The sequence below is a fragment of the Sus scrofa genome, chromosome 2 (assembly GCF_054392235.1).
Source record: "Sus scrofa isolate SSC_HxYL_T2T_F1_AM1 chromosome 2, Sscrofa_HxYL_maternal_Yorkshire_Landrace_v2.0, whole genome shotgun sequence".
Lineage (NCBI taxonomy): Eukaryota > Metazoa > Chordata > Mammalia > Artiodactyla > Suidae > Sus > Sus scrofa.
In genome coordinates, this window is record NC_139384.1 from 85,778,656 (window position 1) to 85,806,477 (window position 27,822).

Consider the following 27,822-nt stretch of genomic DNA (forward strand, 5'->3'; position numbering starts at 1 on the left):
AGTTAAAAAAAAAAAAAAAGTGGCACAGGTGGCATGAGACTCAACCCTAGGCACATATAGTAATGTGAAAGGCAAGAAAACAGGTTGCTGGAAGTGGTTCAACACTCATTTCTAGGGGGTGAAACTATATAGGAACGGTGAAGTGAGTAGGATCAGGCAGACAGTCCACAGGACACAGGCAAATCCAGATGGGAACAGTTCCAAGAACAAAGTCAGGTGGAGACTGGCAGCTGCAGACCTCGTGGGACCGGAGTCTCTGCTCGCCCCGCCCGCTAAGGGCTAGCCCCGCCCACAACCCCGCCCCCGCCCCCGGGATCCAGGGCCCTCTCCTGTGCCCACCCGCCCCACCCATTCAGTCCCGTCCCACAGCCCCCCCCTCCCCCGCAGGAGCCAGCCTCGCCCCCAGCCCTTCACCTTTGCTGCTGCCATCAGGCCCTCGGAGCACAGTGCACTCATCGATGACCCCGAAGGGCTGGAACAGCCGCAGCACGTCCTCCTCTGACTGCTGCTTGTTCAGCATCCCCACAAACAGCTTCCGGTCCCCTGTCGGCGGAGACACCACCTCAGCCGAGTCCCAGCCTCCAGGAATTTCTCCGTCCCTCCGGCAGAGTGGAGGCAGTGGGGCTCCTGGACCCTGCCGGCCCCTCTTCAGCACATGTGAGGGAGGACACAGCCGCACGCTGCCCCTGCCTCGGTCTCTCCATTCTCCACGTACCTGGGCATTCCCATCTCATGCAGTGCCCCCTACAAGAAATGCCCTCGCTGCCCTGCGGCTCCCACCTCATGGGAAAAAAATGGCCCTCCTTCCTGTGCCCTCAGAGAGACAGCCTACACATAGTACCAGGACTAGGAACTGTCTTGCCTGGCCTGGTCCCTGCTTTTCTGTCTGCCATCTATATTTTCCAGGCAGGGGTGTAAAATCTGATGGCCCTTACATCCTGTCAGTGCCCAGCAGAGCTCCAGGCCCAACCTTACCAGGGCTCAGGAGGGGACAAGCAATGAATGAATGTTGAATGAGTGAAGGCAGGTGTGTGCACAGGAACAGCTGTCTGGGGAGCCTGGGGTTGGCTTGGGACCTGGCTGGAGGCCTAGCTGGGACCTGCCCAAGTCTAAGGCCCAGGGGCCAGTCTGGGCCAGATTCTCATGTGAGGCCCCAGAGCCCTGGCCCTCTGGGTAATTGCACTGCTCCCCTGTAATCAGGAACGTGGCAAGCTTCCTCTTCCAGCAATGGTGAGCTGGGTCACTATGGAAACCCCTTCTCTGGAAGCTGTCACTCATGGAGGAGGGAGGGAGGGAGAGACACAGAGTCAGAGAGAGAGAGAAAGGGATAGGGAGAGACAGAGACAGGCAAAGAGAGAGACAGTTAGAGACAGAGAGACACACAAGCACAGAGAGAACCAGAGAGAAAGGAAGAAGGAAAAGGTAAGGAAACAGAGATATGGAGGGAGAGGGAGACAGAGAAGGATAAAGAAAGAAAGAGAGAGATGGAAATATGTAGATCCCACCTCTCTAATCCCTGACCTACAATGGCAACCAGGTTGGAGAGTGTAAAAACAGGCTCCCAGCCCAGATGGGCTTTACCAGACTCCTACACATACACAGAGGTCTTAAAAGCCCTGCCCCTCACATTACCTCCAGGGCTGGCTGTTCTCCCTCAGCCCTCAATCCATCTGAGATGGGGAGGGGGGCTCAAAAATATCCAAGAATGACCAGCATTGGATCCAACTGGGGACAGCCAAGCATCTCCCCCATGGCACACACCTACCCTGAGGTCAATCTCACAGACACTGGGCCCAGCCTGCAAACCCGAAAGCCCAGCCTGGAACAGTCAAGCATGCATGCTTTACATACACCGCCACTCACGGCCCAGGCATGCAGATGTGCACATAGATGGGCAGACACCCCTGCCCCACGCCAGTCAGAAACACACACACACATGTGCATACAGGCAAGCCCATGTGTGCATGCTCACTTACTCAGATGTGCAAACGTACACACACACAGTCCAGAAAGTGATCGACGGTCCTTCAGGGACCCCATCCCCTCTGTGTCTAAAGATCCCCATTGTTGCACCCCGAGATGAGTGGGGTATTTCAAGTTCTAGGGGAAAGCATAGGACCTGGCCACATCCTTCACTGCTGGGCCTGTGGCCCTGTGCTTAGCAAGAGGGGACCCAGCCTCCCTACTCTCCCACACCTACCCTAGCCGGGGGGCCTCTGCCTTTCCCACCACCTTTCATGCAAAAGTTTCCCTCCTTTTCCCATTCCTCTGCCAACCCGCAGCCTGGTGGCCATGGAGAGATGACAACTACCTCCGCGGCTTTCACTGTCCGCAGGTTTCACCTGGATTGGCCGCGCCATCTGTGGAGAGACAGAGGACGGAGGTCAAGGTCAGTAGTGGGGGTGGTGGGGGTGGGAACTTCACTTGAGCTCTGCCAGGCAATCCTGGCTACCTCCCCAGCCTCAGCATCCCACCAACCTCTGGCAGCAACAAGCATGCCTCCCCAGGTGTATCAATTTGCAATGACAGCCCAACTCCTGCAGTGCCTGTATGTGATGTGACTTTGTGGTTCTTCTCATCAAGAACTGGAGTCTATTTCCCCACCTTTTGCATCTGGACTTGGCCATGTAACTTGCATTAACCAAAAGAATGTGGTGAGTGTGAAGTTGTGGAGTTCTAAGTCTTGGCCTCAAGTGACCTTGTAGCTTCCATTCTTGCTATCTTGGAACCCTTGGGATTGCCAAAGACAAGTTCAGGTGAGCTACTGGAGGACGGAATAGCTCACCTACAGAGACACCTGCTGACAGCACATGGGAGTCCTGGCCCAGCTAGCTCCCGCCGAGCCCCAACTGACTGCAAATGCATGAATGACTAAGGACAAACCAGCAGAAGAACTGCCCAGCTAAGCCCAGCCTGGGATTGTTAGCCTACAGAATCATGAATAAATAAAATGTTTGGGCCAGTCTGTTACTCATTAGTGGCTGACTGATACACCAAGGCAGCTATTTTCAGTTGGCTCTCTTGGGTGGAGGGAACTGTCACATCTGAATGGACCAGCCTGCAATCTGGACTCACTGTTCTGGATAATTTTCTTTTCTTTTTTGGCCACTCCATGGCATATGGATTTCCTGGGATCAGATCCCAGCCACAAATTGAGACCTATGCTGCAGCTTTGGCAATGCCAGGTCATATAACTTGTCGTGCAAGGCCAGGGATTGAACCTGTGTCTTGGTGCTGCAGAGGCACCACCAGTCCTGTTGTGCCACATAAGGAACTCCTGTTCTGGATACTTCTGTTCCCCACCCCCAGCACTGAAACTGATGTTTAATGGAAGAAATCTTTCCCTAACACCCGGTCCTCCAACTTGCTCAGCCATGGATATAAGCTAATGTGGATATTTCAGAACAGACTTGAAGGGATGTGAGGTGGGGTGGCATTTGCCTCCCCACTGGTTCTAGGACAGAATCTCCCTCTCAACCTACTGTCTCTGGTGAACTAATCACCCTTCAAAACCCAGCTTAAAAGCCCCCATGGGGGCAATCCTTCCACCTTTCTGGGTTCCTTCCTCCCTCTGCCTCAGGGCAGGAAATGTCTATGCCTTTCTCTGTCTCCCTCCAGGCTGAGACCATAGCATTATCCTCCACCCCCTCATAGGGCAGGGTACATGAGAGGAGTTTGCTGAATCAAACTGACCAGGAGGAAGTAGCCAACACCTACCAGCATAGAAGGCACCTGGTTCCTCCACAGCTGGCCTTAGGTTGGAGCAAGTGCTGGTCCCAGCCCCCCACCCAGGTCAGACAATCTCAGAGTAGATCTCCATTCAGAAGTGCTTGATAAATGTCAGTTTTTCTGATCACCATGCAGTTGCCCAGCAAGCTTCAGAGAGAGGCACAATTTTTACCCCATTTTTATGGATGTCAAAATCAAGGCCTGCAAAGGTTATTTGTCTGCTCCCCCTCCCCTCTGAGAGTCTCTCCCCTTCAAATAATCTCTCTGAGTGTATGTCCAGGGCATATATGGGCCTTCTCAATTTGAACTCAGCTTTGGGAACCCCAGAACCAGAGAGGCCTCTGTCTCCTGCTTCCAATGCCCATAATTCCCCCAGCCCAATCTTCCAGCTGCCCAGTCACACCCTCAGAGGGTCCCTGACCACCTGGGAAAGGCCAAACCACATCTCCTTTCCCCCCACCCTGACATACCCAGACACACCCTGGCCCCTCTCCACCTGGGTACCACACCCCTCTAGCTGGAGGCAGCAGGGGAGAGTATTTCAACCAGATGGGACCAGTTTCTGGGCTAGGGGCAGACTGAAGTGGTGATGGGAGGTGGGAGGGAGAGGGCACCTGAGCTCCAGACTTCTGTTCCCCCACCCCTCCACCGGCCTCTGCTGGCCCTCACCTCCTCCCCCCTTCCCAGCACCTTGGGCAGATGAGGATGGGGTTGCCATGGCAATGCTGATTCACCACACGGAAGCTGGCAATTGTTGTTGCCATGGAAACCGCCTCTTAGGGGCGAGCCCAGCTCCTGCCTTGCACAAAAGAGATATTTAAATATAATCTTCTGGAGATGGATGAGTTGAGGGAGGGAGCGAGGGAGGGGGACCATGGGGAGGGACCCTGCCCCCATCACTGCACCCTCCACCCCCACCCCATTCTCAAGGCCTGGATACCTGCTTCCCATCTCCCCCACCCACTGCAGAGCCTGGGACCTTCTCCCTCCTACTGGGAGGCCCCTTCCGCCTCCTGGGTGGCCCCTTCCCCCTCCTGGGTCAGCTCGGCAGTGGTGGCGGTGGGGTAGAAGGGGTCCTAGTGTGGCTCTGAGAAGCCAGGTGGGTAGCCCCCTTCTATTTCCCCACTGGAAAGCCGAGGCTCCAAGGCCCGACCATCCACACCCCGTGGATCCGCGCTTCGCCTTACCCACCGGCCTGGAGACGCGCGCCAGGCTGGCATCCATGTGCCGCCGCCCGCCCGGCTGGCCCTGGGCGCACAAGCGCGCACACGCCGCACGCACGCTCGGGCTCCAAGCCTCGCTCTTCCGCGCCCAACGCCTAGGCGATCCGCCCGCCAGAGGCCAGGCCCTGCCGGCGCTGCCCGCCCAAGCCGGGAGGAGGCGTGCCAAGGGAGAGCTGGGTCTCCCCCCACCCCACCCCACCCCTCCTGTCGCCCCTGCCCGCCCATATGGCTCTGCCCACCTCCTTCCGGCTCCCTCTCTCCATCTGTCCCACTGAGGTCTCTGCCGAGTGCCCTCCCTTCTTCCTCCACCTTCTCTGGCTCCCTATCGCTGCAACCTTTCCCTGCCCCCTCCCTTCCTCTTTTCATTTATTCAACAACATTCCCGTGTACCTAATGCTGAGTAATTTTGCAACCTCAGGGAGCACCCCACTAGTCTGCCGGAGAGGGAAACAGGCATATGCAGACACCCCCAGACTCATGGGGTCAGGGTTGGAGCAGAGGCAAGGATCAAGTGCTTGGAGAGCCAAGAACAGTGAAGAACTGAAGGATTTCCTGGGGGTGCACTGAAGATGAAAAATCTGCAGTGGGTTTTGAGGTACAAATAGAAGTTGGCAGCCCAATGGTCCAACATGGTGGAGCGGATTGGAGCAATACCTACATCCACCGACTAGTTTAATCTCCAAACAACTTTATGAGGTGGAAAAATGCCCCTTTTACAGATGGGCAAATCAGAAAGGGAGAGGAGAAAGAAGCAGAGGACTGATCTCCTGCCAGTTTCCTCAGTGGCCTCTGAAGACCCAGGCCCTCCAGCCAAGGATCAAGTGGGCTAGGGCTCTGGGAGTGTCTGTGTCTTTGGGGGTGGGCATACATTACATGGCTGGGACACAGTCCTGGCTGGCTCTGCTGCCCAGCTTTTGCTGAGTGATTTCAACCAAGCCACACACTATTGGGAAAACAGGGCCCCTTATTTCTGACCTGTGTGTATTATGGATGGGGAAACTGGGACTACTGGTGGCGGGGCAACTGCAGGTAGTCCTCAGTAGACAGACTGGGGCCCCAAATATTTTCTGGGATTTGCAAATTTGTGCCTTTAGAAGATGCAGTGGCCCAGGGAAAGCCCCAACTAGTTTGTTTCTGGGTGGCGTGGAGAGGAGGGAACCAAGATGGACCCCTATCTAGGTCGCCTGGGCCACCATCCCAGCCTCTTCCTCTCCCACCCAAGCCCCAGCCCAGCCCCCATCAAAGCCCCAAACCAAGCCCCTCTCCTGCTCCGCATGCTGCCATGCCTCCCTTTTGCCCTCAGGGTAGAGTGCCAGCTCCTGGCATTGGAGGATCCTCTGCTGCTCAGTCCCAGTCACTCCTGCCCCCTCTGCCTCTCACACTCTGAGGACACTGGGTGGGACCAGAATGTGACCCTGAGCACCCCCCTCCTTGCCCTACAAGCCCCCCTAAATGCCACCTCCCCCGAAGCCTTCCCTTCCACACCCATCTGCTTTGGTTGCTCTGCCCAGGCATCGTCCCAACACACAGACTTGTCCCTTTTTGAATGAGCTCTTGAGGTCAGGGTTGGGGGGCTCTGGGACCCCCTCCCCAGCAAGACCCAGCACAGGGTCCACAAACGAGAGCTGAGTTAAGACGAGACAAGACCTGTGGTTTGCAGACTCCTGTCCCCTGGGCAAGAGTGAGGCAGGCGTGCCGGGCACTGTGCCCGGCACGGGAAGTAACCCAAGAGATTATGCCAGGCATGTCTGCACTGTCCCCATTTCATGGGAGAAAACGAGCTCGGGAAGAGATGTGGCTGGCTAGAGTCCCACAGCTCCACTTCCCTGGGACCGCGTGTTCATCCATTCATCCAGCATATATTTGCCGAGCGTGTTCTCTGCATCTGGCCTGTGTCACTTTACAGGATCCTCATAACACCCTGCAACCCCATTTTACAGACAAAGACAGTGAGGCCTGGGAAAGCCAAATCATTAGACATTCGGCACCTTTGGGCCCCCACCTGTTCCCAGGGCTGGCTCGACTCTGAGCCAAGTCATGGGATGGAGGGGTGGGTCCTGGGAAGGGGGTTCAGGAGGGACCTGTCAGGGGGAACTCACAGCCAGACACACTCATCCCTTTCCAGGGTGCTCAGATGTCCAGCAAGGTGGTGCCAGATCTGGGGTGTACCTCACCCCCCAAGAACTTCACAGAAAAAGAGATGATGCAGCCTCACATGGCCCAGCCATCCAAGAGTCCGGAGCCAGACCTGTTGCCTGACGGCCGAAGGGGACCCTTCCCATCCTTAGGGACCCCATCCTGGGCTTTGAGAGCATGGCACAGAGCCTCTGTGGGAACCAGAGGCATTGCCCAGTGTGGATTCCAGGGTCCTGGGGTCCATTCCAGCTTCTATTCTGGGATTCTGTTATTTAGCGTAGGATCCTATTCCAGAATGCTGAGATTTGATTAAACTGCATCCCCCACGGACGTCACTCTCATACCCAAGGAAGGAATCAGAAAGGGTGTCCCTTGCTGCAGAAAGCAGCATGATGGGGTAAGGGGGCTGGGCTGAGCCCTGGCAGGGGTGTGGGGGAGGGGATGAGGGAGGGGGAAGCACGGAGAGCTGGCAAACAACAGGGGCCACTTCCCTCCTGGTTCATCAAGAGATGAAAAGACTGGAGTTCCCGTTGTTGTTATGGCTCAGAGGAAACAAATCTGACTAGCATCCATGAGGATGCAGGTTTGATCCCTGGCCTTCCTTGCTCAGTGGGCTAAGGATCTGGTGTGTGGCCATGAGCTTTGGTGTAGGTCGCAGACACAGCTCAGATCTGGCATTGCTGTGACTGTGGTGTAGGCTGGCAGCTACAGCTCTGATTTGACCCCTAGCCTGGGAACCTCTATATGCCGCGGTGCAGCCCTAAAAAGATTAAAAAAGAGAGAGAGAGAGAGATGAAAAGACAGATACTGTCTCCCCCAATACACACACACACATATATACACATGGGGACAGGAGAGACGGTGGCTGTCTCTCTCTCTCTCTCTAATGTGACCCCATCTTCTGGCGGAGACGCCTAAGAGGCGGACTCAGACACCTGTGCTCAAATGCTGCTGACAGGCAAGGGGGGCCTTCTGCCCCAGGAGCCCTGGACTTTCCTCATGCAATGGAAATCAGCGAGCAAGCCTCCAGCGCTTGTTCTGTAAGGCTGATTCCACTACCACCGGTGTTTTTGGAGAAGGAGGCTCAGCCCCCAGATCCCCCCCTTCTTGCTCATGAGAAGTGGAAGATACACGAACTCCTGGGTTTGCGCCTGATCCAGAGGCATCAGGTGTCCACCAAAAGCAAAACACCAGGAAGGATCTCTATGTGAAACAGCAAAACCGGAAACAACCCAAATGCCCACCAGCAGGAGAACAGACAAATAAATGGTGTATTGGGGCCCGGGAATACCACACAGCGATGACAAAGCACATACCACTGAGGCATGATATTGAATCTCATCAGTGTCATGCCAGAAGAAAAGTGGGGGTGGGGTGATTACCACAAAAGTCAGTACAGTGGCTCCTCCAACAGGGACAGGGTCTGGGGCTTGGGGACAGGGGATGGGGTGGTTTCTGGGGCACCAACTGTGTGGTGATAACAGGTGCTTGCTTTATAATCAGCTGGGTTGCATGCATATTTCTCTAAGTGTGTATTTTTCAAATTTGAAGAAATATGTTTCTTCAAGCCAAGCTCTACTCCCAGAGGATAGTGCCCAGAACTGGGGGTGGTCCTCAGGGGCCCCTCTGTCCCCGGGGTCCAGCTCTGAGCCATCTTCTTATTTATCAAACATCTGTCCTCACCTCCAGGGGGCAGGGGCTAGCTTGCAAGAAACCCAACCAGAGAAGCCAGAGGCTCAAGGCCTGTGGAATGGGGCGGGTGGGGCTTCAGGCATCACCCTGCTGGGTGACCTCAGATGAGCCCCTCCCTCTTTCTTTGCCACAGTCTCTCCATCTGTCCAGTGGTGCTAGCAGCAGCCCCAGTGCCCCACTGATGGGGCAGTTGTGTGGGATGCCCCTGCAGTTCTGGGGAACAGTGATAATTCTAGGGAAACTGAGGCTCATAGAGAAAAAGGGTATTGCTTGAGACTCCTCGCTCCTCCCCAGCCGTGAACTGTTATCAAAGAGAGACCTGGAACTTCATATCTAGACGTAGGATGACACTACACCATGCTGCTGGTCTAGACCTTTCCAGGTCTGCATTGTAACATGGTAGCTGATCCCAGGTCTAGAATATTCTAGATTTGAACTGTCTAAGATGGTAGCTCTAAGACACATGTAGCCCCTAGCCACATGTAGCTGTTGAAATGTTTTGCTTTTTTTTTTTTTTCCTTTTAGGGCCACACCCACAGCATATGGAGGTTCCCAGGCTAGAGGTCCAATCAGAGCTACAGCTGACAGCCACATCCACAGCCACAGCCACAGCCACAGCCACGCTGGATCCAAGCTTCATCTGCTACCTACACTGCAACTCACGGTAACACCAGATCCTTAACCTACTGAATGAGGCCAGGGATTGAATCCACATCTTCATAGATACTAGTCGGGTTCATTTCCACTGAGCCACAATGGGAACTCCTAGCCGCTGAAGTTTAAATTTACATTTATTAAATTTTTTTAAAAATTAAATAACATTAACAATTCAGTTCCTGAGTCACATTTGCCACATTTCAAAGGCTTAATAGCCACACAGAGATATGGCCACCATAGCACAGCACAGCACAGACAGAGCATTTCCACCTTAGTAGAAAGTTCTGTTGGACAGTGATGGTCTAAAATGGGGATTGGTGGAGAGTTCCCATTGGGGCTCAGTGGAAACGAACCTGACTAGCATCCATGAGGATGCAGGTTCAATCCCCGGCCTCACTCAGTGGGTTAAGGATCTGGCATTGCTGTGAGCTGTGGTGTCAGTCGCAGATGTGGCTTGGATCCTGAGTTGCTGTGGCTGTGGTGCAGGCTGGCAGCTGCAGCTCCAATTCAACCCCTAGCCTGGGAACTTCTATATGCCACTGGTGTGGACCTAAAAAGACAAAAAAAAAAAAAAAAAAGAAAAATTTTAAACAATGGGGATTGGCAACTGCACCCCAAACCTGGCCCCTTGCCTGTTTTGTTGATAAAGTTTTATTGGCACACAGCCATGTCCATTCGTTTACTTGTTGCCTGTGATTGTCTTATGCTTTGAGTAGATGCAACAGAGGCTGTATGGCTGGCAAAGCCAAAAAAATGCTGCTCTCTGATCCTTTACATAAAAACTTGGCTGATCCTTGGCCTAGAACATTATAGAACTATGCCGTCCAGTACAATAGCCAACAGCCATTTGTGGCTACTGAGTGCTTGAAAAGCAGTTTGTAGGACTGAGGAATGGAATTTTAATCGAACTTAGTTATAATTATTATAAAGAAAAACTGAAGTCTAAAAACCTGATACCTGACTCCATTCTTGGAAAACCTTTTTTAAAGTAAGTTTAGATAGAGCGACTTGGGCAAATGAATCTAATTTTCACCTGTCAATTTTATAAAATGCAAATACAGATTGAGCCTCTCTGATAACAACTGAGGGTTCCAACTGAAATGGACAGGGGTGGGTGCAATAATCCCACCGGATTTTTGGAACACTTAGGATGAAAACTAGGAATGTGGATGATGTTGATAATAATCATTACATGGGCCATACTGACTACCTGTTGATAAATTTTGGAGAGATACTGGGTTAAAATGAAAGCTAGCACTAAAATTCATTTCACCTATTTCTGTTTCCTATTTATTTATTTATTTAGTCTTTTTAGGGCTGTACCCATGGCATATGGAGGTTCCCAGGCTAGGGGTCAAATCCGGAGCTGTAGCCACTGGCCTATACCACAGCCACAGCAATGCCAGATCCAAACCTCATCTGCGATCTACACCACAGCTCCTGGCAATTCTGTATCCTTAACCCAATCATCGAGACCAGGGATCAAACCTGTGTCCTCATGGATGCTAGTCAGATTCGTTTCCACTGAGCCATGATGGGAACTCCCTCTGTTTACTCTTTAAATGTTGCTCCTAGAAAAATGTCAGTGCTATATGTGACTTGCATTCTAGTTCTGTTAGCACTGTTCTAGAATATTCACCAGCTCCTTATGTTCCTAAACAGCATTTCTCAACCCTGGAACTATTGATTTGGGGATGGATAATTCTCCACGATGGGGAAGGGGCTGTCCTGTGCAGTGGAGGGTGTTGAGCAGCATCCCTGGCCTGTAACCCCGGGATGCCAGGAGCATCTCCCAGTTGTGACAAGCACAAATGTCCCCAGACATTGCCCATCGTCCCTGGGGGCAGTAAACACCCCCATTAAGCTTTGTGTGTTCCCACACTCAGCACACCAGGCAAGCTCCTGCCTCCAAGTCTTGGTACACCATGTCCTCGCACCACCACCATCTGCCACAGTCCTCCCCATCCCTCAAGATTCAGCTCAAATGCTCCACCTCCAAGAGGCTGCAGTGTCTGCCCTCCACGAGGTCATCAATGCAGGTCACCCAGTTCTCCCTTGAGATGCTGTCCCCAGTCACCCTTCCAATGTCTGGTCATCTTGTGGGTTGAATGGTGGGCCCCCCTAAAAATATGTCTAAGTCCTAACCCCTGGAACCTGCAAATGGGATATTATCTGGAAAAGGCATCTTTCCAGGGGTAATTAAGGGATGGGTCTTGACAGGAGGTCATCCTGGATTTGGGGTGAGCCCCAAACCCAATGACTGGTGTCCTTAGAAGAGAAAGGCAGTGGGCAATAGGAGAGATGCAGACACAGAGGAGAGACCACGTGATGATGGAGGCAGGGAGTGGAGTGGTGTGCCTATAAGCCAAGGATTGCCAGCCACCACCAGAGGCTGGGGGTCGGGGGAGCCTGGAACAGAATCTCCCCCAGAGCCTCCAGAGAAGGGCAGCCCTGCTGACAGCCAGCCTCTGGCTCCCAAACTGTGAGCCATTAAGGTTCTATTGCTTTTTTTTTTTTTTTTTTTTTTTGTCTTTTGTCTTTTTAGGGCCACACCCACAGCATATGGAAGTTCCCAGGCTAGTGGTGAAATTGGAGCTGCAGCTGCCTGCCTACATCACAGCCATACCATCATCACAATGCCAGATCCGAGCCACTTCTGTGACCCATAGCTCATGGCAATGCCAGATCCTTAATGCACTGAGCAAGGCCAGGGAGCGATCTCGCATCCTCATAGATACTAGTCAGGCTTGTTACCACTGAATCTCGACGGTTCTGTTGCTTTAAGACAGTTTGTGGGGCTTTGTTAAAGATGCCCTAGGAGACAGGTACGCCCCCTGATTTACCCCTACCCTCAAAGCCAGGGTCTGCCCTCTAGGGGCTCCCAATCCAGGGGGAGACATAGGCAGACACAGATATCCACAGCCCCGAGAGTCAGGGATGAGCAGAGGGACAAGATAAAAGTAGAACAGAAGCTCTCCAGGTAGGAAGGCAATTCCCCATGGATTCTCAGGCTGGAGTTCTGGTGGGATCCTTAATATCCGGTGAGTGAGAAATATTTTTTTTTCAGGGCCCCACTTGTGGCATATGGAAGTTTCCAGGCTAGGGGTCAGATAGGAGCTACAGCTGCCAGCCTACACCACAGTCACAGTGACTCGGGATCTGAGCCCTCTCTGTGACTTACATGACAGCTCACAGCAACACCGGATCCCCAACCCACTGAGTGGGGCCAGGGATCAAACTCGAGTCCTCATGGATACTAGTTTGTAACCCACTGAGTCACAACAAGAACCCCAGCGCGTGAGAAATCTTTAGGAGCTAAGGACTTCCGGAGACCAACACAGATGAGCTTAACATCTCCAAAAACAGAATTCACTTGGAGTTCCCGTGGTGGCTCAGAAGAACCAAACCTGACTAGCATCCATGAGGATGGAGGTTCGATTCCTGGTCTTGGTCGGTGGGTTAAGGACACAGTGTTGCCATGAGCTGTGGTGTATGTCACAGACATGGCCCAGATCTGGCATTGCTGTGGCTGTGGTGTAGGCCAGCGGTTGCAGCTCTAATTGGACTCCTAGCCTGGGAACCTCCACATGCCATGGGTGTGGCCCTAAAAAGATTAAAAAATAAAAATAAAAACCACTTTGCACCCACACTTCTCCCACTCCTCTCTCCATCCTGGTCAGATGGACAAGGTGGTGCTCATTTTGGAGACAAGGGTAACTGAGACTTTGAACGAAAGTCACTGTCAAAGTCACACAGCTTGGGATGGGAACCCACAGGAGCATGGAAGTGGGGGAAGGGGCAGTGCATGGAGGAGAGGTTCTGCAGAGCAGGGTGTGGGGACTGCAGGCTATAGGGAAGGAGGAGAAACCAGTTCTAATGGGATGCTGGGGCCAGTTTGAGCTATGCTGGGTCTAGGGTGCCACCAGGGCGTGGCTTCTGCACACAGAGTGTGTTTATTCCACAGGGTCTAAATCACCTTTGCATATGCTGTTCCCTCTCCTGGCACACCCTTCCTTCTCATCTTTCAAGTCTCTTCTCAAATGCCACCTCCTCAGTGAAGCCCTCCATGACCTTCTCTACAGTTTCTTCCCTCTACCCCACCCTGTTATACTCTTCCAGTGCTGGAGATCAGAGAGGCTAAGTTCCTTACTCACAGTCACACAGCAAGAGCAGGCTGGAGCTAACTGATGAACACTTGGGCCTCCTTGCCATTCCACCAACACACCAAGCACCATCCTGCCCCAGAGCCTTTGCATATGCTGTCCCTCTGCCTGCTAATGCTTCCTCATCCTTCAGGTCTCAGCCCAATGACAGTTGCATGCTAAGCCAGATTCCCTTGTGCAATCTGCAGAGTGCACAACCACACCGATGTGAAGTATAGAGCACAGGAGGCAGTAGGTACAGTGAAATGCTTATTCTGGTGATGACTTCTGTCTCTCTGGTCCTGAGTCCAAAGGCATGTAGGCTGCACAGCTGATTCCAGGCAGGATCTTAGCCTTCCCTCCATCCACCCCTCTTCCCATACAGCACCCAGGACTTACCCCGGGCAAGGTCTTCTGTTCGTGCAGGGCAGTCTGAGCTTTGATGGCAGAGTCCCTGGCACAGTAGGTAAGAAAGGCACAGCCTGGAGGGGAGAGAAATAGGGGTGTTAAGAGAAAAGGATGCCATACCCCATGTTCACAGCAGCATTATTCATAACAGCCAAGAAGTGGAAACAAACCAGGTGTCCAGTGACGGATGAAAGGATAAACTAAACACGGTCCACCCCTACAAAGGAATATTAGCCTTAAAAATGAAGGAGATTCTGACACTTGCTACAACATAGATGGACCTGAGGACATTATGCTCAGTGAAATAAGCCAGACACAGAAGGACAACTACTGTCTGATTCCACTCACAGAAGGTCCCTGGAGGAGTCTAACCTATGCAGACAGGAAGTATATGGTGGAGGCTGGGGGGCGGCGGGGCATGAAGAGTTAGTATTTCATGGGGTCAGAATTTCAGTTTGGGAAGAGGAGAAAGTTCTGGAGATGGAGATGGGGGTGGTCGCACAATAGGAGTGTACTTAAAACCACTGAACTCTGCACCTAAAAATGGTTAAAATGGTAAACTTTATGTTATGTGTTTTTAATAATCACAATTAAAAATTTTTTGGAAAGAAGGAAAAATGGAAAGAAAAGGCTGGAGCCCCCTTAGTGGGGGCAGTAGGAGTAGCTTGGCTCTCCCCTCCCACACCCACGCATCGCACTGGGTGAGATGGGGAAAGACAGAGAGAAAAAATAGCTGTTAATTAAATCCATAGCTGATGCTAAACAGCTGGGCGACATCGGGGTGGGGTGGGGGTGTGGGGCCTGGGGAGGGGGCAGAGATGCTGTCCCAGGCAGGAGGGTGGCGAGGGCACCAGCAGCCCTAAGGAGCGGGTAGAGGCCCCAGAACTGGAATGAGGTGCAAAACGGCTTGGCCACTAACCTGCTTTGTGGCCTTGGTTGGGGTGCTGCCCCTCTCTGGGCCTCAGTTTCCCCCTTCAGAATGAATGGCCTCGGAATACCACGGGATGGACCAACCAAGGGGCGGGGCGAAGCTAGAGGGGGGTGGGTTTGGTGTCAAGGGGTAGGGCCAATCAGGAGAGGCAAGGGGCAGAGCCGCCTCCCCCCTTCCAAGTGGTCCAGAACAAGGGTGTGATTGGATGACGTGCTGGGTGGGGGAGAGAGGGAAAGCAAAGCTTGACAGCCACAGAGACAAGAAAGGTTAAGAGACAGAGACAGAAGAGAAGGGAGCAGAGGAAGGTGCCCAGAGAAAGGCCAATGAAATCAAGGCTATTTTGAAAGATGTTTGCCTGAGGGGGCAAGGGGATGCTGACAGGTGTCAGGTTCCCCGGGATGGTCGCAGGGGTTCTGGCCCCAGCGCTGGGCCTTGCCTCGCTATCCTCTGTGAAATGAGACCCTTGTTGGGTGCCCTGATGCTGTCGGACCCTGTGTCTTCCACCCCCAGCTCCCTCCCCTTGGTCTCTCTGCCTCCACTCACGGGGACCCCCTGTGCAGACCCCCTGGGAACAGCTCCATGGTGTCCAATTCCGTCCCAGGTCTGGAGCTAATTAAAGCTGCATTCTGCTGGGCTATGCCCGCTACGTGGATTCTCCCACCAACTGGGCTTGGTGATGGGGAGGGGTCCCTGCCCCAGGCCTGAGAGGTGCCCTGGAGCCCTGAGGAGGGTGGCACAAGGCAGAGGAGGACAGTTTCTAGCATTTAAAAAACATTTGTGTTGGGAATGTAAAATGGTGCGGCCGCTGTGCAGAATAGTTTGGCAGTTTCTCGAAAAAGTTAAACATAGAATTACTATATGATCCAGGAATTCCATTTCTGGGTATATACCCCCAAAGAATTGAAATCAAGGGCCCAAAGAGATACCTGCACACCCACATTCATAGTGACATTACTGACAGTAAGCAAAAGGTGGAAGCAACCCAAATATCCATCAACAGATGAATGGATAAGCAAAATGTGGTCCATCTCTACAAGGACCACCAAGGAAGAAAAGAGATTCTGATACCTGCTGCAACATGGATGAACCCTGAAGACATCATGCTCAGTGAAATAAGCCACAGAAGGACAAAGACTGTCTGATTCCGCTCTTAGGAGAGCCTAGACTCAAATCCACAAAGACAGGAAGTAGATGGTGGGGCCGGGTCTGCAGGAGGGGATGGGGAGTCAGGGTTTCTTGGGGACAGAGTTTCAGTCTGGGGAGATGAGAAAGTTCTGGAGATGGATGGTGGGATGGTTGAACAACAGTACATATGTACTTAATGCCACTGAGCTGTGCACCTAAAGATGGTCAACTTTTTAATATATATCTTACCAGAATAAAAAATTATAATTGGGATGTATTACAAATACACTCTCTTGTGTGCTTAGCTTATCCTGCTTTGGTTATATTTGATGCATACATCTTCTCCCAATACATGCCTTGTCTTTTCATTTATGTGTGTGTTTCTATTTTGTGAATTGAATCTCCCAAGGTCTTCAGGGAAAGGAGAGGCACTAAGAAAATTGGCCATAGGGCCTGAGAGAAATTAGGCATGATTGGCAAGAAATTGGGCTGCAGGGAGTTGTAAAATAGGGGTGAACCCCTTTCTCCTTGGGTCCTTTCTTACTCGTGGAACTCTGTATGCAGAATGTGGAGCGTGCTGGCCTTGAGAGGGTAGGTGGGACCCCTGAGCAACCCTTCATCAGCCTCTAGTCTGGAAGGTTTGCAGAGCAAGGGGGGAAGAAAACCCTAAACAAACAAAACATGAGCCGCTGTCCCTGGTACTGAAATGTCTCCCAGTGGTTTTCTTGGCCCCGTATCTTTTCTGCCTCTGAGCTTCTCTTTTCTAGTTGGCGAAAATGTGTGATGTTTACCCATTTCTGGATAAACAGAGCCTTGAATTTTGGTTTCTATTAGGGTTGAATTGTTTATCCCCTCCCCCAAATTCATATGTTGTTCTCCTAACCTCCAGGACCTCAGAATGTGACATTATTTGGAAATAGGGTTGTTGGAGATATAATTAGTTACAGAGAGGTGATACTGGAATAGGGTGGACTCTAATCCAACAGGACTGGTACCCTTAAAAAGGGGGGTGTATTTAGACAGAGACACATGAACACAGGGAGAACTCCATGTGAACGTGAAGGCAGAAATCCAGGTGTTGTATTGACAAGCCAGGGAGCAGTAAGGATTGCCAGCACCACCAGAAGCTGGGAGAGAGGTCTGAATCAGATTCTCCCTCTTGGCCTCAGAAGGAGGCAGCCATGCTGACACCTGGATCTCAGACCTCTCTGGCCTCTAGGAATGTGAGAGAATACATTTCCTTTTTTTTCCTTCTTTCTTTCTTTTTAGGGCCACACCTGCAGCATACAGAAGTTCCCAGGCCAAATCGGAGCTGTAGCTGCCAACCTATGCCTCAGCCACAGCCAAACGGGATCAGAGACACGTCTGCGACCTACACCACAGCTCACAGCAACGCCGGATCCTTAACCCACTGAGCAAGGCCAGGGATCGAACCCGCGTCCTCATGGATACCAGTTGGATTCATTAATGCTGAGCCCCAGCAGGGATGCCCCACTTCTGTTTTTTAAACCACTTGGTTTGCAGTACATTGTCTCAGCAGCCCTAACAAAGGAATACAGGTCCCAAGGAGCACAGACTTTTAGTGATGTTCACAAAGTTCATTAGTCTCTAACACTAATAAGCTTATATGCAATATTGATTCATTTAATCCCCATAAGAACCCCACAAAGGAGCTGTTAGCATTGTCCTCCTTTTACAGACAGGGGGTTGGGGTACAGAGAGAGGAAATGACTTGTCTGCGGTCACACAGGGGGAACATCTCAGGCAGTCAGTTTCCTCTGACTGTGTGCTAGACATTGGGACTCACTGCCTGGAGTTTGCATCTTAAACATTTCCCCCAGGGCCTATGGGTAGTGTCACAGGCACCCGCCTTACCTTTCCCTGTGAGGAACCTTAAAATAGTACCACCTTTCTGAGAGATAGGGGGCTGGATCAAATGCTGAAGAGGCTTTGGACCCTATTTCAATGGTGTGGGGAGGTGGGTCTGCTTTGCTGTGTCCTAGTTCAAGAGGGACACTCCCAGGAAAATTTCAGCCCATCCAGTGCCCACACTGGGTCAGCCTCTCACCAGATTCCAGCCCTGGCTACCCCTACCCCACCAACTTTCTCAGGTGTTCTGCAAATCACACCACCAAATCCCACACCAGGCAAGCCCTGGGGTTCAGCAGAGGTGGGGCAGGTCCAGAGGGCAGGTCTGCCTGCGAGAATGGACTACCCAGAATGCTCAGCACTTGACAACCCTATGGTTCCCTTCACCTCCACCCCCATTTTCCCAGCCTGGCTAAAGACACCTGAGATGGAGCAGAGACCAACAGAGGGATCCTTGGGAAGCAAGAGATCTCCTCAATGTATGAAAGTTGTCTATCAGTTAGATCCACCTCATCATGGCCCTTCTGCAAGAGAGGGAGCTCCCCGTCCCTGGAGGTAAGCAAGCAGCAGCTCCCCAGAAAAGGCTCTCCTTTGCTTGGGACTAAATATTGGGGTTTTGGAGGTTTATTGGGGGGGGGCTTTTTAGGGCCGCATCCACAACATATGGAAATTCTCAGGCTAGGGGTCAGATAGGAGCTACACCTGCTGGCCTACACCACAGCCACAGCAATGTCAGACTCAAACAGCATTTGTGACCTACACCGCAGCTCACAGCAATGCTAGATCCTTAACCCACTGAGCAAGGCCAGGGATTGAACCCACGTTCTCATGGATACTAGTCAGGTTCATTACTGCTGTGCCACAACAGGAACTCCTAAATCTCAGTTAAGCTGCCAGTCTGTGGTCATTTGTAATGGCCAACCCAGGAAACTAGCACAGATGGGGACCCAGGAGAAGGTACAGTTTGGAAGGAAGATGTGGAGCTCGGTTTGGGCTCTGCTGGATCTGAGGTTTGGGGGTCATTGGGGGAAGCACCCCCAGGACCAACTAAAAAATCCCCCAAATGGCCCAGGAAGAAGTACCATCTGTGTGCACAGAACCAAGCCTTGGTACAGCTGCTTCCCCCACCTGTCGGCTACTTTTAATCCCACGTTACAGAGGAGTGAACCCAGGCTCAGATATGCTGAGCAGCTTTCCTGAGCCCATATGGTAAGGGGAAACAACCCCTAGTATTAAACCCAAGAGCCGAGGATGACTTAAGTCGCTGGAGTTTGTTACACTGATCTAGTGAACTAAAAAAAAAAAAAGTTTTCCTTTTTACTCTCCATTGCTCTTATTCTCGTGCATAAGTCTGGGATTTTTGTCACTTCCCAGGAATTTTGGTGGGTAGGTCTGGGGACTGTCCCTGATGGATGGTGGCTGTGTCACTGGCTGCACCCTGACCCCAGCCACACCCCAGGCCTTGGCCTCTCACTGTCGGCCCTTGAACTCGCTGTTTCCTACGCCTTCCTCCGCCTACACGACCTTACCCTATCTTTGCCTGGCTCCTTTCTCCTAAGCCTTCAAGTCCCAACTGGGTCACTTCCTTGGGAAGCTTCCCCATCCCCAATCGACGCTGGGTTCAGAAGGGTGGGGGCAGGAAGTGTCCCGGTCACTGATGTGTCCTCAGTGCCCAGCACTGGGCCCAGCACACAGCACAGGCTCAGTAAGAATTTGGCTACCTTTCGTGGTCTTCATCCTGGCTTCGCCCCGCCCGGATCAGAGCAGTGCCCGCCCCTTCCCCCGGCTCCCGCCCACCCCCTCACAGTCTGTCCTCCCTGCGGCCACCAGAGGGCGCCTGTGAGCACCTGGGTCCGGTCCCGCCCCTCCTTGGCCCACAGCCCTCCAGGGCTCCACCTCCCAGGGATAAAAGCCCAAGTTCTCCCCATGGCCCGCAAAGCTCTGCACTACCTGCCGTATTCCCTCTCTGCCCTCCCTTCTTCTCTCTTTCCCCCTCGCTCACTCTGCTCCAGCATCACAGGCCTCCTCACTGTTCCCCCAACACTCCAGGCACGGTCCTGCCCCAGGGCCTTTGCACAGGCTGTTCTGGAATATACTTTCCCCAGTTATTTGCACAGTTCACTCTCTCACTTCCTTCAGGTCTTGGCTAAAATGCCACCTCCTCAGTGAAACCTCCTTTGAGCACCCTGTTTAAAATGACAGTCCTCAACCACCTCCTACCCTGTTCTATTTTTTCCAGTGCCCTTATCACCATCTCATATGTCACATATTTTAATTTTTTGTTTTGTTTGTTTTCTGTCTCCCCAACTGAAATGTCTCATCCAAGAGGATAGGAAGAGGTTTGTGTTTTGTTCATTTTGGGGTAAATAGTGCCAGGCACACAGCAGGTGCTCAATAAATACTATTTGACTGAATGAATGCTTTTGCTCCCCAACTGACCTGCCAATAGCAAGACCACCTCCTTGAGGGCAGCGACCGAATCTGATTCACTTTTCTCCCTCCCCTCCCCCACCATGCCCAGCATGGGGTCAGTCAGTATTTCCTGAGCACCAATCAGGCACCTGCTGTGCGGAGAAACAGCTGCAGGAAGACAGCCTTGTTCATTTCTCCCTGGTCACTATCATCTCCTCCTCCCCTGCCCAGCCAGGACCTCAGCCGAAACCCATGTGTGAACCTCTAATCTCAAATCTCTTTGATCCCACCCCTGCATGCTGGCACCCCAGGTTCTAGATCCAGCTCTAATCTAGTGACTCAAGATGGGGATCTGGGGAGTTCCCGTCGTGGCGCAGTGGTTAACGAATCCGACTAGGAACCATGAGGTTGTGGGTTCGGTCCCTGCCCTTGCTCAGTGGGTTAACGATCCGGCGTTGCCGTGAGCTGCGGTGTAGGTTGCAGACGCGGCTCGGATCCTGCGTTGCTGTGGCTCTGGCGTAGGCCGGCGGCTACAGCTCCGATTAGACCCCTAGCCTGGGAATCTCCATATGCCGCGGAAGCGGCCCAAAGAAATAGCAAAAAAAAAAAAAAAAAAAAAAAAAAAAAAAGATGGGGATCTAACCCTGCCCCATGCCTTTCTGCTGTGTGATCTTGGGCCAGCCACTTGACCTCTCTGAGCCTCCACTTTCTCATCCATAAAACCATAATACCATCGGAGTTCCCGTCATGGTGCAGCGGAAACGAATCCGACTAGGAACTATGAGGTTGCTGGTTCAATCCCTGGCCTCACTCAGCGGGTTAAGGATCCGGGGTTGCCCTGAGCTGTGGTATAGGTGGCAGTCAAGGCTCGGAGGTGATGTTGCTGTGGTTGTGGTGTAGATGTAGCTCTGATTCGATCCTAGCCTGGGAATCTCCATATGCTGCAGATGCAGCCCTCAAAAGCTAAAAAAAAAAAAAGAAAAAGAAAGAAAGAAAAGAAGTCATAATACCATCCATTAGGGATGATAGGAGACACTCCCTTCTGCTCTGGGGCCACTCTCTCCTCCTCCCCCTCCATCCTCTTATCCTGAAGTCATCCCCAACTTTGCTGAGAATAGTGGGGCTGATGGGAACTTCTTCCCTATGCATGACTCCTCCCTCCATTTATAAACACATTAGTTCCTGTTTTGGGGGCAAGACCAAGGACACAGGGCTCACAATTCACTGGGTACATAGTCTCTGGGCTGACCTCCTACCTCCCTGGCTGCTGCTCCTTAGCCTCTGTTGCTGCCCCCTCTTCCACCCCAGCCTTATACACTGGGGCTTCTCAGGGCTCATCTGGACCCCTGATCTCCTGTCTGCAGCCATCTTGACTCCTCCAACAGGTTTAGTCACCATCACTGCACCAGTGATTCCCTCCTCAGGGTACCCACCGAGCATCCATCCGCTTGTCCATCCACCCACCCATCCGTCCATCACCTATTCATTTATCATCCATTAACTTATCTAACCATCCAACCACCTTCTGTATTTCAGGCACTGTTCTAGGCACTGGAGACATAGCAGTAAACACGAAAGGCAAAAACATCCCATCTAAATAGGGCTTCTAGTCTATTGGGAAGAGAGAAAAACAAATAAAATAAAAAAGTAAAGTCTATGGTATGACAGTTTTCATCTTCACAGAAAATAAAGGAAAGCAGGGAAGAGGGATTTGGAGTGCTGGAGAGTGGCTGACATTATACATCATGTCTGCAGGGACGGCTTCACTGAGAAGGTTAAGTTTGCAGTGGATGAGGGAGACAGCATGTGATTATCTGGGGGATGTGTGGTCCAGGCAGAGGGCATGGCCTGTGCAAAGGCCCTGGGGTAGGACTGTACCTGGTGTGTTGGAGGAACAGTGAGGGAGTCCTTATGGCTAGAGCAGAGTGAGTGAGGGGGAGAGAGGGAGGAGGTGAGAGCAGTGAGGGGACAGGGCAGATCATGCTGGTCCTAGTGGGCTACAGGGAAGGACTTGGCCTTTTACCCTCAGGGAGGTAGGGGCCCTGGAGGGTTGTGGCAGAGGAGGGCGGGGACTGACCCAGGTGCTCACGGGCACCCTCTGGTGGCGTTTTCAGGGAGGACAGATGGTGAGGGTGAGGGAGGAGGACGGGGGACCAGGGCAGAGGAGACTAAGCTGGTCCAGGTGGATGATGACGGGGTGGACAGGAGAGGGGGAAGAAATTAGTGGTTCTGGAGAAGTTTAGAAGGCATAGCTATCAGGAGGGAGGGGTAGGGAGGCGTGACAGAGAGGGGAGAGTCAGGGGGTGACTCCAAGTCTCTGTCCTGAGCACCGTTGAGGATTTGTCTCCATCACACCACACTGACCAGCAACTGCTCAGGCCAGAATGGTGGTATCATGCTAGATCAGTATCCCCCCTCAGCACTGCTGACATCAGGGCCGGGTCATCCCTCTGGGGAGGGGTATCCTGGATGCTCTGGGGGTGTGGAGCAGAATCCCTGACCCCCACTCAAAGCCCCAAGTTGTGACAGCCACAGATGTCTCCAGACACAGCCTGGTGTCCTCTAGATGCAGGATCTGCTACGTGACACTCACTTTACTAGATCCCTCCTATTCCTCACCTCCCCCCACCAAGAGGTGATGATTTATTAATTTTAGTTTATTTTGTATCTTTGGGCCACACTACCCATGGCATACGGAGGTTCCCAGGCTATGGGTCAAATCAGAGCTGTAACCGCCAGCCTACGGCACAACCACAGCAACGCAGAATCAGACATCTGACATCTGCGATTTACACCACAGCTCATGGCGACGCTGGATCCTTAGCCCACTGAGCAAGGCCAGGGATCAAACCTTCGTCCTCATGGACTCTAGTCAGATTCGTTTCCACTGAGCCATGATGGGAACTCCTGATTTGACTGTTTAAATGTGTCTCTAGGAGTTCCCATTGTGGCTCTGCGGAAACGAATCCGACTAGTATCCATGAGGACTTGGGTTCGATTCCTGGCCTTGCTCAGTGGGTTAAGGATCTGGCGTCGCCATGAGCTGTGGTGTAAGTTGCAGATGTAGCTCGGATCCTGCGTTGCTGTGGCTGTGCCTTAGGCCGGCAGCTGTAGCTCTGATTTGACCCCTAGCCTGGGAACTTCTATATGGCACGGGTGCGGTTCTAGAAAATTAGCAAAAAAGTATCTCTAGCTGGTCCTTCCCCTCCACGCCCAGCTCAGGCCTCACCCTTTCCACCTGGACAACGGCTGGGAAGCCTCCCTGACCTGTGGCCTCCTGTCCTGCCCCCATCCCTCCACACAAGCCACCAAAGAACCATCCCCCCACTCAGCTCTCATCTGCCTATGTCCCTCCCCAGCTTTAAACCCTGCCATGGCTCCCCAGTGGCCTCAGGTCAAAGCCAAGATCGCCAGCCTTAGCAGCGCTTCCCAACCTCACCACTGCTGTGTCCTGGCCACTTTCTTCAACATTCTCTCCACTGCCCTTAATGTCCCTCTGCTTGTAATTCTCCAGACACACAGCCCCCTTCACGCCTCCAGGTGCCTGACTCTGGGATTCCAATCCCTCCCTGATATTCCCATCTTTCCTCTAGGCAGCTTTTTCCCCAAATCACAATCTAAAGACACACATAACATAAAATTCACCGTCTTCACCATTTCTAAGGGCACAGCTCCATGGCGTTAAGTACATTCACATTGTCCTGAAACCATCCCCACCATCCATCTCCAAAACCTTCTCATTTTCCCAAACTGAAACTCTGTCCCCTTGAAATGCCGACTCCCCCTCCGGCAGCCCCCGCCCCACCATCTCCTTCCTGTCTCTATGGATCTGACTCCTCTAGGGACCTCCTGGGAGTGGAATCAGACAGTCTTTGCCCTTCTCTGTCTGGCTTCTTTCACTGAGCATCACGTCCTCAAGGTCCATCCATGTTGCAGCAGGTGTCAGAAGCTCCTCCGTTTTCAAGGTTGAATCATATTCCACAGTCTGGATAGACCACATGTTGTTTATCCATCATCCCCTGATGGACACTTGGAGTGATTCCACTCTTGGCTTCTGTGACTCATGCTGCTGTGAACATGGGTGTACAAGTATCTCCCCGCTTTCGGTTCTCTTGGGTCTGTACCCAGGAGCAGAATTGCTGGGTCACATGGTAACTCTGTGTTTAACTTTCTGACAAACCACCAGACTGTCTTCCACCCTGGCTGCACCATTTCACATGCCCACCAGCCCTGCACAAAAGTTCCAACTGACTTCTCCTCCTCAACAACACCTGCTGTGTTCTGTTTTGTTTTCATAAAGGCCGTGCTGGAGTTCCCATCGTGGCTCAGTGGAAACAAATCCGACTAGGAACCATGAGGTTGCGGATTTGATCCCTGGCCTTGCTCAGTGGGTTAAGGATCCAGCGTTGCCGTGAGCTGTGGTGCAGGTCACAGAGGTGGCTCAGATCTGGCATTGCAGCGGCTGTGGTGTAGGCCAGCAGCTGTAGCTCTGATTCGACCCCTGGCCTGGGAACCTCCATGTGCCATGGGTGTGGCCCTAAAAAGCAAAAAACAAGAAAAAAAATTAAAAAAAAAAAAAAGGCCATCCTGAGGGGTGAGAGGTGGCATCTTATGGGATGTGCTTTATGTGATGTTGCCCAGCCCTCAACCCAGGCTCACCCTCGACCCCAGACACCCCTCTCTGCCTCTCCCCCAACACACATCAGAACCCTTAGAACCAACTCAGCCATTCTGTCCGCTTTCTCCCAATGCACTGTGCTTCTCACGGGCACACAGTAGGTCTGGTTCGTTTAAAAGTGGCACACAGTTGCAGGACTCAAAAAAAACAGCTGAGAGAGGGGTTGGGCAGGTAGGTGAAGAAATGACCTTGCAGCCCTGCGCACCCACTTGGGGTAGCTCTAGATGCTGCCAGATCCCTTCCAGGGTAGACAATGCTATGATGAATATGCTGTGTGTCCCTAGGGAGGTGCCCTCCCTTCTCTGAGCCTGCATTTCCCCACTGTCTATAAGGTTAATCTAAAGACCCCCAGCTGTGGTGGGAATGTCTCTTCTGGCCCCTCCTCCTAGCAGAGGGTCAGGGACAAGGACTTGATGAGTGGCCCCTCGTCACCTCTCAGATGTGCAAACCCCACCATCAAAGGCTGCTGGGAGAAGCAGGAGGCTGGTTGGGGGTGCTCATACATTTACCCTTCTCAACATCCCCAGACAACCCGTCATCTCTTAGGAGCCCCTCAGAGGAGCTGGGCTCAGCCATGGTGGCAGAAATATCCAGCCACATTCTGGGACACTTGGTGCCTTAGTTTCCCCACCTAGAAAATGGAGAACCCATCCATGTTTTCCAGACATGGAGCTCCTCCTAAGAGACTCTGTCCTTTCCCTGCCCACAACCCTCCAGGCTCTCACCTCATTCACAGTTAAGCCCAGTCCTCTCCAAGACATGTGAGACCCTGCACAACCTGCCTTGTCCTCGCCCTGCCCTCACCTCCTCCCTGTCGCTCCCTTTCTCTGCTCCAAACAAATGGGCCACTGTTCTCCCAACCCAGCTGATTTATTCTGACCTCAGGGCCTTTGCACATACTGTGCCCTCCTCCTGGAATGCTTTTCTCTTGGCTGTAGAACAACTTTCTCCTTGGTCTTGCAGGTCTCATCCCAAGCGCTGCCTCCTCAGACACCTTCAGTCCCCTGAAGTAAGCTGTCACCCTCCAATCCTCCAATGTCACACATACCATTTTATTTCCTCCATAGCAATTCACTCCTACCCACATCTTATTTTTCTCTTTACTCATTTATTGTCAGTACCTCTACCCCTTGGATTGATTTGTGTCCCCAGAGCCCAGCTCAGTGCCTGGGACATCCCAGAGACTGGACAAACAGTTGTTGACTATCTGGTTGCCTAACCACTGACTGACACCAACCAAGTGCAAGACACTACTCATAGTGATTGCATTAACCACATCCTATAAGTTAATTTTAATTTTTACAACTACTCTGTAAGGCAACTATCAATATTCTTTCTCTTTTACAAATGGGGACGCCAAGGCTCAGAATAGATAAGGTGGATTGTCTAAGATCCCACAGAAATAAAAAAGCAGAGCCAGGAATAGAAACCAAACCTGTCGGGTTACAAAGCTGATGGTCATTCTTATTCACCAGGTGGTGGGGGGGCAGTGGTAAATGTTGGGGAGTGTCCACCTTTGATCCTTCAATCCGTCATCCATCTACCCATGCATTCCTCCATTGATTCATCCATCTTCCCACCTATCTATCCATCTATCCACCCATTCCCCTACCATCCATCCATCTATACATTCATCCCTTCACCCATCCATCCATCCACCTACCCACCCACCCATCCATCCATTTATCCACCCATCCATCCATCCATTTACCCACCTACTTATCCCTCCATCAATCCATTCAGCCTTTCATCCACTACCCACTCTATCATCCAGCAATACACTCATACACACCAAATCATTGTCACCCATCCATCCATTCACACCTGCACATATTTACTCATGTATCCATCGATTTTTCCATCTGTTAGCCAGCCCACCCTCCCCTATTCAACCACCCCCTCACCCTCCCACACTGTCATTCCCTCAGACTCTTGTTCATCCACAGGCTCTACTTCAAAATGGTGAACAGGACACGGTCCCTGCTCTCATAGAGCTTACATGTCAGCGATGATCACCATGACTACAGATCAACAGGACTATTGCTAGGTCAGTGTCTTCAAAACCTAGAAGCCTCCCCTTTTGGAGCGGGTCACCTTTAATCCAAGGACTGTCAGCATCCCTGGATGACTCTCACCCTGAGTCTACATTTCCACAATCACATCTCTTTCTCTGTCTCCTTTATTTCTTTTCCAAAGTAGGTCAAGTCTCAGGCTGGGAGGTGTGATGCCTGGCTATATTGCTGTGTGACTTGGGGATGGGTGTCACCTGTCTCTGAACCCTAATTTTGCATCTATGCATGGGGGGGAGGGGAACCTAGTTTTCTAAGAAACACTGTGACCTGAGCACATGTCTGCTTCTTTGCGTCCCTCTCATCGCACACTCTTTTATCCATCCAGGTATGTAGGAAGTGTACATATCCTCAGTAAGGCTGGGAGGCTGATAGTGGCAATGACAGTTAACAGGACTTGTGGCTCCCTTTCCACAGAGGTCTGAGATCCTCCTCTGTTCTAAATTCTTCTATGGCTCCCTAGTACCCTCAGGGAAGAGTCCAAGTTCAGTCCAGCATGAGAGGCTCTTCAGGATCTAGCCCAGGCTGACTCTCTGGCCTCTTCCCCCGTGCATCACTTAATTCCTCTTCTACTCCAGCTCTGTCCCTTCACACCTCCAGGCCTTTGCAGACCCAGTTCCCTCTGTCCACATTCAGAGGACAGAGACATCCACCTAGCTGACTCACTGCTGTGTTTCACACCCATAATGAGGCCCACAACACAGTAAGTGCTTCTGTGAATAAATAAATGTTCTTTCTGCTTGGCATGCTC

The 27,822-nt window shown here is 52.1% G+C and overlaps 1 protein-coding gene across 27 annotated transcripts in view; it reads right to left on the reverse strand.

Annotated features, from left to right (window-relative positions):
- CELF5 (CUGBP Elav-like family member 5) overlaps nucleotides 1-27,822 on the reverse strand; it is a 50,045-nt gene that overhangs the window by 16,384 nt on the left and 5,839 nt on the right. For 12 of the 27 annotated variants that reach the window (XR_002341694.2, XR_014837802.1, XR_014837800.1 and 9 more), the window contains exons 2-4: nucleotides 13,979-14,061; nucleotides 2,309-2,360; nucleotides 415-543 (exon numbers count right to left, since the gene is read on the reverse strand). Coding sequence is in view for 19 of the 27 variants with exons in the window: in XM_021084136.2 (XP_020939795.1) it covers nucleotides 415-543; nucleotides 2,309-2,360; nucleotides 13,979-14,061 (264 nt within the window). In the remaining 8 variants the exon portion in view is untranslated. Of the gene's footprint in view, nucleotides 1-414; nucleotides 544-2,308; nucleotides 2,361-4,398; nucleotides 4,529-4,916; nucleotides 5,088-13,978; nucleotides 14,062-27,822 lie in introns of those variants that run through there. The other 15 variants (XR_014837803.1, XR_014837801.1, XM_021084138.2 and 12 more) reach the window with 9 other exon arrangements.